Raw genomic sequence first — 14422 nt, 5'->3', positions numbered from 1 at the left:
CATTAGCATTTAAATTGTAATTTAAGCTTCAAGCTATAACGCCATGCCTTTAACTATATTGATAGAACATAAACTATTGTACTAAATAAATAAAAAAAACAGGAAAATCAATGGGATATCTCAAATCAGCAGTGCAGTAAAATAGTTATTAGGGATTATATTCAAACTTCAATTCCATGAAAATGAAAACTATTTGCAGTGTAACAAAACATTTTATTTTCAGTTGTGAAAATCCTCATCTTTCCTGATACATCATTTGTGGTACAGAGCTCCTAAGGTGACAGAGGCTGAAAGAAATCCAGAAACTTCCTCCCGGGCTTCATAATAATACTTTAGTTTTCATAGTTCATGGTCTTCAGGGTGTTGGCATCGGCGAACCTGAGGCAACAGGTGGGGGCGTGGAGGGGCAGGAGATCTAAAAGGTAGGCGGGGGCCAGATTGTCCAGGGCTTTGCGGGTGGTGAGTAACATTTGGCGGGTGGAGGTAAGCAGTCGAGCGGCAGAGTTCGTTGGGCAGTTTGTTGAGGATTTTGTTGGGAGAGCCGTAGAGGAAGATGTTGCAGTAGTCAAGTCTAGAAGTTATGAGGCCATGGATGAGAATTTCAGTGGTGGCAGAGAAGATGGAGGGTTGGAGCCGTGCAATGTAAGGCAAGGGGTAGAAAAGGAAGGGTGGGGTCGAGGATCTTACCGAGGTTGCGGAGCAGACTGGAGGGGGGTGACGATGGAGCCATCAATGTTGAGAGAGAAGTTCTGGGTTGAGCGGATTTAGGTGGTAGGGCTGATGATGGGTATTTCAGATATATTGCAGATGAGTTTGAGAAAGTTCTGTTGCATCCATGATGTCAGTGAGACAGGCAGTGAGAGCGGAGTGGGTGCCTGCAGTGATGGTCTCGGAGGAGAGGTAGAGTTGGGTGTCATCGGCGTAGCAGCGGACATTTAGACCAGTACGACGGACGTGAGGGAAGGATGGAGTGTTTGACGACAGGGTCGAAGGCGGTGATGAGCTCAAGGAGGATGAGTTCGGTGAGGAAGCCAGAGTCAGCAGAGAGGAGTATGGCATTGTCAAAGAAAATTCCCCTGATCACCTGTGAGTTTTGCCCACATCCCATAAGTTACAATAATAGTTTTACAAGTATTCAACCAAAAACAGCATTATTAGCGTTAACAGCCACAGAAAAAAACACAGTCTACAGAATAAGGACGTAGACAAAACAAAAATTGTTGTTCACACTATTTGTTAAATCTTACCGATTACAACTCACACAACTCAACAGTGTTTCCAACTGGATTGAAAAGATAGATTCCAGCATAGAGAGGCTGAGTGAACGTGGTCTGGACTCTGTGGAGGAGCGTCATAGTTTCAGTGACGCTGTAGAAGGACAGAACACCTCCTCTCTGGTCCAGGTACACTCCTACTCTGGAGGATGGAGGACCTGAGACGGGAGTTTGGGCTTTGTTATGTCTAAATTCATAACGAGCCTTGAAAATACCCAACGTCCAAGACTTTTGACAATCTCCAAATTTCTCATTTACAGTTTTACAGTCTTTGTATGCAACTCCAATAATAACTCCACCCTTGCCTTTCTCCACTTCCCAGTAGCAACGTCCAGTGAGACTCTCTCTGCTCAGGACCTGATAGTGATCAGTGAATCTATCTGGGTTACTAGGATACGACTGTTCTTGTATCGTTGATGTGACTCTTCTGTTCCCCTCGGATAGCAACAGACGTGTGTTCGCTGTGTTTGGATCCAGTGTGATTTTGGATGAATACTGTAAGAATTCAGCTCTGGTCTTTGGTTCTGGTTCTGACAGGAAAACATCTATTTCAGGCCCCTTTAGGGAGACCTTTGACCCTTTCTCTCTGAGGACCTTCTCTAATTTGTCTCTGACTTCTGACACAGTCGCTGTCACGTCCTCAAAGCAGCTCAGAGGACGGATGTTGATGCTGGATGAGTAGGTGGACTCACTGAGGGGGGACCCTGAGGGGTAGTTCTGGAGGAACTGGTTGAGATCTTCTGTGTGTGAGAGCTCCTGCAGCTCAATGTCGCGCCTCTTCAGCTCAGAGATCTCCTGCTGCTTCTTCTCCTGAAGATCTTTGACTCGACTCACTTCAGCTCTCTGCTGGGATCTGACCTGCTGCTTCACATCAGAGCTTCTTTCCTCCATGAGACAGATCAGCTGGGTGAAGATCTTCTCACTGTCCTTCACTGCTTTATCAGCAGAGAGATTGATTTTCTCCTCTTCCTGTTGAAGCAGCTTCACACCTTCCTCTCTGTCCTGGATTCTCTGCTGGATGTTGAGTCGACTCACCTCCAGCTTTCTCTGCCTCTCAGTCCTTTCTGCTGCAGCTGAGACCGTGTCGTGGTCTTTATGTTCATCCATTAAGCAGAGATAACAGATGCTCTGCTGATCAGTACGACAGAAGATCTTCATCACCTCATCATGAAGAGAGCAGATGTTGTCCAGGAGCTTCTTGGAGGGGTCCACCAGCTTGTGTTTCTCAAATGTCCGTGACTCATAATGAGGCTGAAGGTGTTTCTCACAGTAAGAAGCCAAACACACCAAACAGGACTTGAAGGCTTTCAGCTTCCTCCCAGTGCAGAAATCACAGGCCACATCTTCAGGTCCAGCATAGCAGTGATCAGATGGAGCAGGTTGGAGTCCACTCTTCTTCAGTTCCTCCACCAGATCTGCTAACACGGTGCTCTTCCCCAGGACCGGCCTCTGGGTGAAGGTCTGCCTACACTGAGGGCAGCTGTGGAGCTTCTTCTCATCCTCTTTATCCCAGTGGGTGTTAACACAGCTCATGCAGTAGCTGTGTCCACAGGGAATCGTCACCGGGTCCTTCAGGAGATCCAGGCAGAGGGAACAGGAGATTCTCTCCTGGTCCAGAGGATTTCCTTGCTGCGCCATTCCACCTCTTAGTGATCCTGACTGTCAAAGTGGTTCCCTGAACAGAAACAATCTGTGTGTTCACCTGCTGCAGTGAATGAGGAACCTGCTTCCTTCTTTCCAGGCACGTTGTTTACGCCTAATTTATAGCACAGGGAGGAGTTTACAGGTTGTACCACATTCCACAAGAGTCATCAAGTGAGAGATACTGTGTTTTAACTTTGCAACGTGCAGTGAGAGCAGTTGTACCTTAAGCAAATATGGTTATGATCGTTGGAGGTTATGGTTGTAAATTAGATTAGATTAGATTCAACTTTATTGTCATTACACATGTACAAGCACAGAGAACCAAAATGCAGTTCGTCATCCACCCAGAAGTGCAACAGAAAGTATAATAAATAACAGTATTTACAGATTAAAGGTCAGAAGAAAGAAGCAGTGCTCAGGTTCAGACTTCCCCTCATCATCACAGCTGTGTCACCTGACAGACTTCTAGCATCATTCCAGGAAGAGGAGCGGTTTTACATAAACTAGGTGTGTTGTGAGTTTCCCGTTCTTTCTGCTCACGTGGAACAGTTGACGGAGTAGACAGGGTTCATCCCTCTTACAGACGACGTTGAATGACTGTGTTACTTTTGCTTCCAAGTCGTAGCTCTAAAACATTTAAAAGAGGGTACCATGTATAATACACAAGTTTGTAGTGTAGTGTACAAAACCACACTAATATTGTAGTGGTATCAAGGAGAGTTGTGCACGTCTCCATAACCAGGACCAGCTGACAGACATACCCTCTCTACTCAGTGCGCCGTGGTCGCCCACAAAAGATGGCTAATCTGTGGAAATGTGTGTGTTTTTTAAACTGCGGGTAGAGTCGTATTTCTGACTTCACAGAAATATAAATGTATCTTATTATATATCTTAATTTCTGGATTGGATTCATCCTTTTGCGTCTGAGGGCACTTTTTAGACGGATGGATTATAGGTGAAATCACTGTTAACCCGCCCTGGTCTTTGATCAGCGCGGGAACCCAACGACTCGTGGCAGAACTCACTCTCTGTCACCATGACGACTTTACACACTCCGTCTCTCCCTCACGCCACTGATCGGTGTTCACTAATTAGTGCAGCACACACACACAGACACACACGCACGTGGGCAGACGCCACGTCAGACTCACGGTAGCTAGCAAAGCGTTAGCTAGCATAGAGCTAACATTGCGCAAGCTAATGTTGCGCTACTTTGGTTAAACAGGACAAAATGGCTGACAAGTGGCTATAACAGCCAGAGAGAATCTCTCATGTCTTTAGCTAGCTAGCTAGCCTTTGTGGCTAGCCTTTACTTGCCTGCCTCAAAGTACAGACAAACAGATAGTTAAGCGATTGTTTCCCCTCCTCTCTTACGGTCTGTGTCTCTCTATATCCTAGATCTTAAGAGATTTTGAGCGAGCTCAAAAGCTCAAGAGTTTTTAAAACTGCCCTATTTGTTATGCTTTTTTCAGACTTTTTCTTTATAATGAGTGTATAGACTATTTGAACAATAACCGGAAATACGTAATCAATGTGGAAGTGGACTTCCTGTCAAGAGTCAAAACATCAGGAGAACATGGGCCCGAGACTCTCTGAGAGTCTTCACAACTTCGCACACAGATTTACCGACAATTACATTTGCTGACATTGCAAGACTGGTGGAGGAAAATTCTGTTGCAAAAAAGTACAAAATAAATACATTTTTTCCTGAGGAAATTGTCCATCAGCATCAAGGTAACTTAAGTAAGAGCAATCAGGCTAACTGTTAGCTACTGAACTGTTGACTAGAATGACAAATCAATAGCGTTTCCACTTAGACATAATGTATGTAGAGTGTAGAGGATATAGAATACCTTAAAAAAGCATTATAGTCTGCTTTTAATTAAGCATTGTGGTATCAATTTTTTCTGTATGGTTGTCCAAGTGAACGTCTTTTGTGTAGCATCAATAACGTTTGCCGAATGCAGACATCAATAGCTGCGGTTTTTGGCACCGCTCAAACACAAGCTTCCTTTTTCCTTTTAGCGGTGAAATCGTTCCAAGGAAAAGGGCGAGGACAGCCTCTGGTTTCAAGTGGCAAACAGTGATCCATGAAACATAGTCATCAGTCACAAGTGCTCCCATAGATATATGAGATCTCCCCTCTTCAATGCTAAAGTTTGGTCTGTCATCCCGCCGGATAGTCTGAATCCATTTCCGTCGAACATTCCCATCAACTGGGAAGAAATGAAACTACAGATTTGGCTGCTTTTGGGAATAAAAAGACAAGCCCGGTACGCTACAATAACTCTTGTTCGTTGCTTGCGCCATTTGTTTAACGTTGCCCTAAACCGACAGGAAGAACATTACCACAACAATTGCGTATTTCCGCTAATAAATACGGAAGTTGTGAATAAGGTCTATTAGCTCAGAGCACGTAACGTCTGCTTCAGTGCTTTTCATCTCACCTCTTGTCTGGGCTTGTGTTTTGGTTTGTTTGCTAATCACTGTGATTACTGTCCATTTCTGTTCAACAAAAATCTTTCATCCACTGGTTGTCAAGTGATTTGTTATTCATAACTACTAGACTACGCAGTTTAATGATTTAAGCCTTTAACAGGTTTTTCATAAGGGTATTTTATCATTTCTGTATTTTCAGCTTTAAAAAAAATGATTTCAGCTTTTCTCATTTCTGAATTTTCAGCAATTTTTTTAAATTAATTTTTTTAATTGATTTCAGCTTCTGCCATTTCTGTATTTTTAGCAGTTTTTTCAAATTAATTTCAGCTTTCCAAATTTTTGTATTTTCAGCAGGAAACGCATTTTCTAGTATTGTAGTGATATCAAGGAGAGTTTTGCATGTCTCTGACGGATTTCAGCATAATGTCTAGCTCTCAGTAAACCTTTTTTGACCAGGTAAATATATTTGTAAAGCGTATCAAATCAATTTTTTGCCTGTGGGTTATATTGATTAGCTTGTTTCATTGGTGGCAAAATGATGACACATGACAGAACTGCCATTTGGCCCTCTGGTACATAAAGTTGTGACTTTATTACATAAACCCACACAATTTACACTGCACTTTTTAACATGGTTAGTTTCAAATGAAAAGCACGAAAAGGTACCAAGTAAAGGAGTCAAACGATTCCTAAAATCCAAAGATTTCAACTCAAACAAGGATAACAAGAAATATAGCTCTACATCTCCAAGGGCCTCTCAAGGACCCTCACAACCGCAATCGTGGTCGAGAGCAAGAGCTATGGTGAGCGAGCTCACCATAACATTGTGTTGGTAGTGGTACGTGTACTTTTTAAATAACCATTACTTGCTCAATTTTCAACCGATTTAAACGGTTTGGTTTGTTATGAACGTCAGAGATGTAGTGATTTCCTGCACTTCTGGTTAGATGCTAAACTGCAATTTGTGGTCTCAGTACCTGTACTATGTGCAATGACAATACAGTTGAATCTAATCCAATCTTACATAAATACAAGTGTGAAGGAAAAGTGTGTGAATCAAATGCAGCAAATCATGCAGCAAAAGTCAAATTGATGTGGAAATAGACAAACACATGTCAATAAAGGTGATATCTGTTACAAAAGCAAATTCATCACCGATTTGAACAATTGTACTTACGTGATCATTTTACCCCCACAATGATGTCACGTACTGGTGTGACTCATAGTTAAAGTTCTAGTCACTTTTGTTGATGTTTGGAAAGCACATCTTAGTATATGATAGTGGAATAGTTATGTAAAGAGGGACCTCCAGGGGTAGACTTATTATCTGTACAAAGGTGATGGAGCAAGAATATTAAAGCAGTGGAAATCCCATTACACCTTAAACCAACGCTCATTAGCATTTCAATTGTAATTTAAGCTTCAAGCTATAACGTCATGCCGTAAACTATATTGAAAGAAAATATACTATTGTACTAATAAAATGGGAAACTTAGTTTTCAACTCAGGTATACTGGAATCTGGCACATGATATCTCAAGATCTATATATATATATATATTGAGAGATTGTTACGTTCTGCCTCCCCAGGAGGGGAGTGGGATCATCGCCACTGCCTGACGGCGTCCTGTGGCCAATAAACAGGGTGTGGTGTTGAAGGTGTAAGAATTAGACATGGGCTTGAAGTTGAGGTAAACAGGCTTGTTTTTATTTATAGCGCTGTTAACAGGGGAAATGAGGAGAGCTGGCGGTACCAAAGCAAAGAAAAGAACTAAATGCTTCCCACCCCCTTACCTGTCCTATCTCCCAACGAAACTCACAACCTAACTGGCACACTACCAAGGCGCCCTAACAATACTCACATTAGGTGGCCCAGCCAGGTGTAGCTAGTGTTGTTAGACAGGGGAGTAACACTACGTGCAGGTATGTAAACTCCGGAGCAGGGCTAAACTACTCCTCACCCACCCCCTGTAATAAAGATAACAAAGAAACAAAAAGAACACTTATTAATTGCATACACACTTATATCAAATCATCAGAAACACAAATATTCTACCATAGACCAGCACTCACGTATACACAACCAGAGTGCCACCCACCCAGGTGAAACAAACACAGGGGAACATACTATACTGACAGACGGGCATGATGGGATTGGAGATGAGTGGAAACAGCTGAACCGGGTAACGAGCGGGGGTGGAGTCAAGATGAATGGAGATCATGGATGATCAGTACCACCTGTATGCACACACACACAAAACAGAACACACCCACCAACCGATACACAGAACAGGGGACGTAACAGAGATAGAGATTGACAAACCACCTAAAATAAAAATGAAAGTAAATGTATGCGTCAGTGTCTTCTAAAAAAACAGGACTTCATTTTGTTTAAAAAATGTATCAATGAGATATCTCAAATCAGCAGTGTAGTCAAATCGTTATCAGGGATTGTATTTGGATTTCAATTCCATGAAATTAAATCTATTTGCAGTGTAGTTAAATATTTTAGTTTCAGTTGGGAAAATCCTCAGTTTTCTTTATATAGCCTTTGTGGTACAGAGCTTCTAAGGTGACACAGAAACTTCCTCCCAGGCAGAAGAAAGTTACCCTGATCAACTGTGAGTTTTGCCCACGTCCCGTTGGGGACTATTTGTTAAATGTTGCCTACAACTCACACAACTCAACAGTGGTTCCAATTGGACTGAAAAGAGAGATTCCAGCATAGAGAGGCTGAGTGAACGTGGTCTGGACTCTGTGGAGGAGCGTCATGGTTTCAGTGACGCTGTAGAAGGACAGAACACCTCCTCTCTGGTCCAGGTACACTCCTACTCTGGAGGATGGAGGACCTGAGACGGGAGTTTGGACTTTGTAATGTCTAAATTCATAACGATCTTTGAAAATACACAATGTCCAAGACTTTTGACAATCTCCAAATTTCTCATTTACAGTTTTACAGTCTTTGTATGCGACTCCAATAATAACTCCACCCTTGCCTTTCTCCACCTCCCAGTAGCAACGTCCAGTGAGACTCTCTCTGCTCAGGACCTGATGATGATCAGTGAATCTATCTGGGTTACTAGGATACGACTGTTCTTGTATCGTTGATGTGACTCTTCTGTTCCCCTCGGATAGCAACAGACGTGTGTTCGCTGTGTTTGGATCCAGTGTGATTTTGGATGAATACTGTAAGAATTCAGCTCTGGTCTTTGGTTCTGGTTCTGACAGGAAAACATCTATTTCAGGCCCCTTTAGTGAGACCTTTGACCCTTTCTCTCTGAGGACCTTCTCTAATTTGTCTCTGACTTCTGACACAGTCGCTGTCACGTCTTCAAAGCAGCTCAGAGGACGGATGTTGATGCTGGATGAGTAGGTGGACTCACCGAGGGGGGACCCTGAGGGGTAGTTCTGGAGGAACTGGTTGAGATCTTCTGTGTGTGAGAGCTCCTGCAGCTCAACGTCGCGCCTCTTCAGCTCAGAGATCTCCTGCTGCTTCTTCTCCTGAAGATCTTTGACTCGACTCACTTCAGCTCTCTGCTGGGATCTGACCTGCTGCTTCACATCAGAGCTTCTTTCCTCCATGAGACAGATCAGCTGGGTGAAGATCTTCTCACTGTCCTTCACTGCTTTATCAGCAGAGAGATTGATTTTCTCCTCCTCCTGTTGAAGCAGCTTCACACCTTCCTCTCTGTCCTGGATTCTCTGCTGGATGTTGAGTCGACTCACCTCCAGCTTTCTCTGCCTCTCAGTCCTTTCTGCTGCAGCTGAGACCGTGTTGTGGTCTTTATGTTCATCCATTAAGCAGAGATAACAGATGCTCTGCTGATCAGTACGACAGAAGATCTTCATCACCTCATCATGAAGAGAGCAGATGTTGTCCAGGAGCTTCTTGGAGGGGTCCACCAGCTTGTGTTTCTCAAATGTCCGTGACTCATAATGAGGCTGAAGGTGTTTCTCACAGTAAGAAGCCAAACACACCAAACAGGACTTGAAGGCTTTCAGCTTCCTCCCAGTGCAGAAATCACAGGCCACATCTTCAGGTCCAGCATAGCAGTGATCAGCAGGAGCAGGTTGGAGTCCACTCTTCTTCAGTTCCTCCACCAGATCTGCTAACACGGTGCTCTTCCCCAGGACCGGCCTCTGGGTGAAGGTCTGCCTACACTGAGGGCAGCTGTGAAGCTTCTTCTCATCCTCTTTATCCCAGTGGGTGTTAACACAGCTCATGCAGTAGCTGTGTCCACAGGGAATCGTCACCGGGTCCTTCAGGAGATCCAGGCAGAGGGAACAGGAGATTCTCTCCTGGTCCAGAGGATTTCCTTGCTGCGCCATTCCACCTCTTAGTGATCCTGACTGTCAAAGTGGTTCCCTGAACAGAAACAATCTGTGTGTTCACCTGCTGCAGTGAATGAGGAACCTGCTTCCTTCTTTCCAGGCACGTTGTTTACGCCTAATTTATAGCACAGGGAGGAGTTTACAGGTTGTACCACATTCCACAAGAGTCATCAAGTGAGAGATACGGTGTTTTAACTTTGCAACGTGCAGTGAGAGCAGTTGTACCTTAAGCAAATATGGTTATGATTGTTGGAGGTTATGGTTGTAAATTAGATTAGATTAGATTCAACTTTATTGTCATTACACATGTACAAGCACAGAGAACCAAAATGCAGTTCGTCATCCACCCAGAAGTGCAACAGAAAGTATGATAAATAACAGTATTTACAGATTAAAGGTCAGCAGAAAGAAGCAGTGCTCAGGTTCAGACTTCCCCTCATCATCACAGCTGTGTCACCTGACAGACTTCTAGCATCATTCCAGGAAGAGGAGCGGTTTTACATAAACTAGGTGTGTTGTGAGTTTCCCGTTCTTTCTGCTCACGTGGAACAGTTGAGGGAGTAGACAGGGTTCATCCCTCTTTTAGACTACGTTGAATGACTGTGTTACTTTTGCTTCCAAGTCGTAGCTCTAAAACATTTAAAAGAGGGTACCATGTATAATACACAAGTTTGTAGTGTAGTGTACAAAACCACACTAATATTGTAGTGGTATCAAGGAGAGTTGTGCACGTCTCCATAACCAGGACCAGCTGACAGACATACCCTCTCTACTCAGTGCGCCGTGGTCGCCCACAAAAGATGGCTAATCTGTGGAAATGTTTGTGTTTTTTAAACTGCGGGTAGAGTCGTATTTCTGACTTCACAGAAATATAAATGTATCTTATAATATAGCTTAATTTTTGGATTGGATTCATCCTTTTGCATCTGGGGGCACTTTTTAGACAGATGAATTATAGGTGAAATCACTGTTAACCCTCCCTGGTCTTTGATCAGCGCGGGAACCCAGCGACTCGTGGCAGAACTCACTCTCTGTCACCATGACGACTTTACACACTCCGTCTCTCCCTCACGCCACTGATCGGTGTTCACTAATTAGTGCAGCACACACACACAGACACACACGCACATGGGCAGGCGCCACATCAGACTCACGGTAGCTAGTAAAGCGCTTGCTAGCATAGAGCTAACATTGCGCAAGCTAACGTTGTGTTTGGTTAAACTGGACAAAATGGCTGACAAGTGGCTATAACAGCCAGAGAGAATCTCTCATGTCTTTAGCTAGCTTGCTAGCCTTTGTGGCTAGCCTTTACTTGCCTGCGCGGCACTGACTCATTGTTTTCACTCCTCTCGTAGGGTCCGTGTCTCTTTATATCTCAGGTCATTTTGAGAGAGCTCCAGAGTTTTTGAACCGTCAAATTTGTCATGCTTTATTTCTGACCTTTTCTTCATAATGAGTGTTTATTAGCTCAGAACACGTAACGTCTGCTTCACTGCTTTTCATCTCACCTCTTGTCTGGGCTGGTGTTTTGGTTCGTTTGCTAATCACTTTCAGTAGTGGCCATTTCGGTCCAAAAAAAATCTTTAACCCACTAGTCGTCAAGCGATTACTTATACATAAAAAATAGTAGATTACGCAGTTTAATGATCTTTGCCTTTAACTGTTATTTTCATGAGGGTTTTTTCTCATTTCTGTATTTTCAGAAATTCCTTCCAATTCATTTCAGCTTTTAAAATTTCTGTATTTTCAGCAATTTTTTTAAATTCTGTATTTTCAGCAGGAAAGGCATTTTCTAGTATTGTAGGAGGAGAGTTGTGCTCGTCTCTATAACCAGTTCCAGAACCAAACTCCTGGATATGTAAAAAATACATCAATGGAATATTTCAAACCGGCACCCTAGTCAAATATTCATCAGGCATTATATTCATACTTCAATTCCATGAAAATTAAAACAATTTGCAGTGCAATGAAACATTTTATTTTCAGTACTCAATCTACTCGTCTTTTTCCTGGAAAAACCCTCATCTCTCATCTATCGTTTGTTGAGCTCCTAAGTTAACGAAGTAGTTAGCGTTAGCAGCCACAGGCACCAAGGCAAGGAAAAACACAGCATAGAAAAGGGCCAACCAGCCTTTTATTTATCAATAAACATGTAGACAAAACAAAAATTGTAGTTCCTGCTATCCTTTTGATATTTTTCGCCAACTACAACTTACACAGCTCAGCAGTGTTTCCAGCTGGATGGAAAAGCTGAATTCCTGCATAGAGAGGCTTAGTGAAAGTGGTCTTGACTCTGTGGAGGAGGGTCATGGTTTCAGTGATGCTGTAGAAGGACAGAACACCTGCTCTGTAGTCCAGGTACACTCCTACTCTGGAGGACCGAGGACCTGAGACGGGGGTTCGGACTTTGTTAAGTCTCAATTCATAACGATCTTTGAAAATACCCAATGTCCAAGACTTTTGATGACCTGCAATTTTTGCATTTGTTGTTTTATGTTCTTTGCATGTTACTACAATATTAACTCCACCGTGGCCTTTCTCCACCTCCCAGTAACAACGTCCAGTCAGACTCTCTCTGCTCAAGACCTGAAAAATATCAGTGAATCTTTCGGGCTGTTTTTCTTCATTTGGTGCTCCATTGAATGTTACTTTTTTGTTTCCTTTAGATAATGATAGATGAGCATCGGCTGAGTTTGGATCCAGTGTGATTTTGGATGAATACTGTAAGAATTCAGCTCTGGTCTTTGGTTCTGGTTCTGACAGTAAAACATCCAGTTCAGTCCCTGTCAGTAAGACCTTTGACCCTTCCTCTCTAAGGACCTTCTCTAATTTGTCTCTGACTTCTGACACAGTCGCTGTCACGTCCTCAAAGCAGCTCAGAGGACGGATGTTGATGCTGGATGAGTAGGTGGACTCACTGAGGGGGGACCCCGAGGGGTAGTTCTGGAGGAACTGGTTGAGATCTTCTGTGTGTGAGAGCTCCTGCACCTCAACGTCGCGCCTCTTCAGCTCAGAGATGTCCTGCTGCTTCTTCTCCTGAAGATCTTTGACTCGACTCATTTCAGCTCTCTGCTGGGATCTGACCTGCTGCTTCACATCAGAGCTTCTTTCCTCCATGAGACGGATCAGCTGGGTGAAGATCTTCTCACTGTCCTTCACTGCTTTATCAGCAGAGAGATTGATATTCTCCTCCTCCTGTTGAAGCAGCTTCACACCTTCCTCTCTGTCCTGGATTCTCTGCTGGATGTTGAGTCGACTCACCTCCAGCTCTCTCTGCCTCTCAGTCCTTTCTGCTGCAGCTGAGACCGTGTCGTGGTCTTTATGTTCATCCATAAAGCAGAGATAACAGATGCTCTGCTGATCAGTACGACAGAAGATCTTCATCACCTCATCATGAAGAGAGCAGATGTTGTCCAGGAGCTTCTTGGAGGGGTCCACCAGCTTGTGTTTCTCAAATGTCCGTGACTCATAATGAGGCTGAAGGTGTTTCTCACAGTAAGAAGCCAAACACACCAAACAGGACTTGAAGGCTTTCAGCTTCCTCCCAGTGCAGAAATCACAGGCCACATCTTCAGGTCCAGCATAGCAGTGATCAGATGGAGCAGGTTGGAGTCCACTCTTCTTCAGTTCCTCCACCAGATCTGCTAACACGGTGCTCTTCCCCAGGACCGGCCTCTGGGTGAAGGTCTGCCTACACTGAGGGCAGCTGTGGAGCTTCTTCTCATCCTCTTTATCCCAGTGGGTGTTAACACAGCTCATGCAGTAGCTGTGTCCACAGGGAATCGTCACCGGGTCCTTCAGGAGATCCAGGCAGAGGGAACAGGAGATTCTCTCCTGGTCCAGAGGATTTCCTTGCTGCGCCATTCCACCTCTTAGTGATCCTGACTGTCAAAGTGGTTCCCTGAACAGAAACAATCTGTGTGTTCACCTGCTGCAGTGAATGAGGAACCTGCTTCCTTCTTTCCAGGCACCTGTTTACGCCTAATTTATAGCACAGGGAGGAGTTTACAGGTTGTACCACATTCCACAAGAGTCATCAAGTGAGAGATACGGTGTTTTAACTTTGCAACGTGCAGTGAGAGCAGTTGGACCTTAAGAATCCGCTCTGCCTCCTTAAATATGTTCATGATTGACTTTTGGAGGTTATGGTTGTAAACTAAAGATCAGCAGATCCCCCACAGACTTCTTGCATCATTGCAGGAAGAGGAGCGGTTTTACATAAACTGGGTGTGTTGTTTCCAGTTGGTACAGTTGAGATCGGTTTGCACAGGGTTCATCCCTCTTACAGACGACGTTGAATGACTGTCTTACTTTTGTTTCCAAGCCGTATCTCTAAAACATTCTAAACAGTCAGTTACCTCATTCCGCCACATGGAGCCGCCCGAGGGCCACGTCTCGTGACCCGGTGAAGCTTCTCTGTACATCCGAAGAAGAACTTGTACCCGCTGGTTCGGGACACCTCAAAGGTGAGAATTCTCCAAAACAAATGCATCCCACAGCTGACTCTGAGGCAACAATACACTCCTGAAGCATTGTGGGAAAAATAGTTCTGAAACTTTGAGACAAAATAAGTTTCACTTCATCAATATTTCTTTTACACAAAACAACCTTTGATGAGATTTTCAATTACAACACATCGAAAAAACAAGTGTTTCCCAAATCGTTTAGTGAGTCTCGTCATATTTCAGATTTATTCATTTTTTATAGTTGGTAGCACTTATACAGTATAATAAT

At 43.7% G+C, this 14422-nt stretch overlaps 4 protein-coding genes across 4 annotated transcripts in view; 1 reads left to right on the top strand and 3 right to left on the bottom strand.

Annotated features, from left to right (window-relative positions):
* The window catches only part of myo10 (myosin X), a 209716-nt gene that overhangs the window by 124411 nt on the left and 70883 nt on the right, over positions 1 to 14422 (top strand). The window lies entirely within an intron of this gene.
* Positions 210 to 2983, bottom strand: LOC119209021 (tripartite motif-containing protein 16-like). The gene has a single exon (XM_037457941.2). It carries the CDS (start codon positions 2910 to 2912, stop codon positions 1251 to 1253), a length of 1662 nt encoding a protein of 553 aa, XP_037313838.1. The 5' UTR covers positions 2913 to 2983; the 3' UTR covers positions 210 to 1250.
* Positions 8024 to 9756, bottom strand: LOC119209022 (tripartite motif-containing protein 16-like). Its single transcript, XM_037457942.1, has one exon. It carries the CDS (start codon positions 9683 to 9685, stop codon positions 8024 to 8026), a length of 1662 nt encoding a protein of 553 aa, XP_037313839.1. The 5' UTR covers positions 9686 to 9756.
* LOC119209023 (tripartite motif-containing protein 16-like) lies at positions 11867 to 13617 on the bottom strand. The gene has a single exon (XM_037457943.2). It carries the CDS (start codon positions 13550 to 13552, stop codon positions 11894 to 11896), a length of 1659 nt encoding a protein of 552 aa, XP_037313840.2. The 5' UTR covers positions 13553 to 13617; the 3' UTR covers positions 11867 to 11893.

This window comes from Pungitius pungitius, chromosome 15 (genome assembly GCF_949316345.1).
Source record: "Pungitius pungitius chromosome 15, fPunPun2.1, whole genome shotgun sequence".
Lineage (NCBI taxonomy): Eukaryota > Metazoa > Chordata > Actinopteri > Perciformes > Gasterosteidae > Pungitius > Pungitius pungitius.
The sequence above is the reverse complement of the archived record's forward strand: the minus strand, read 5'-3'. Positions and strand labels throughout refer to the sequence as shown.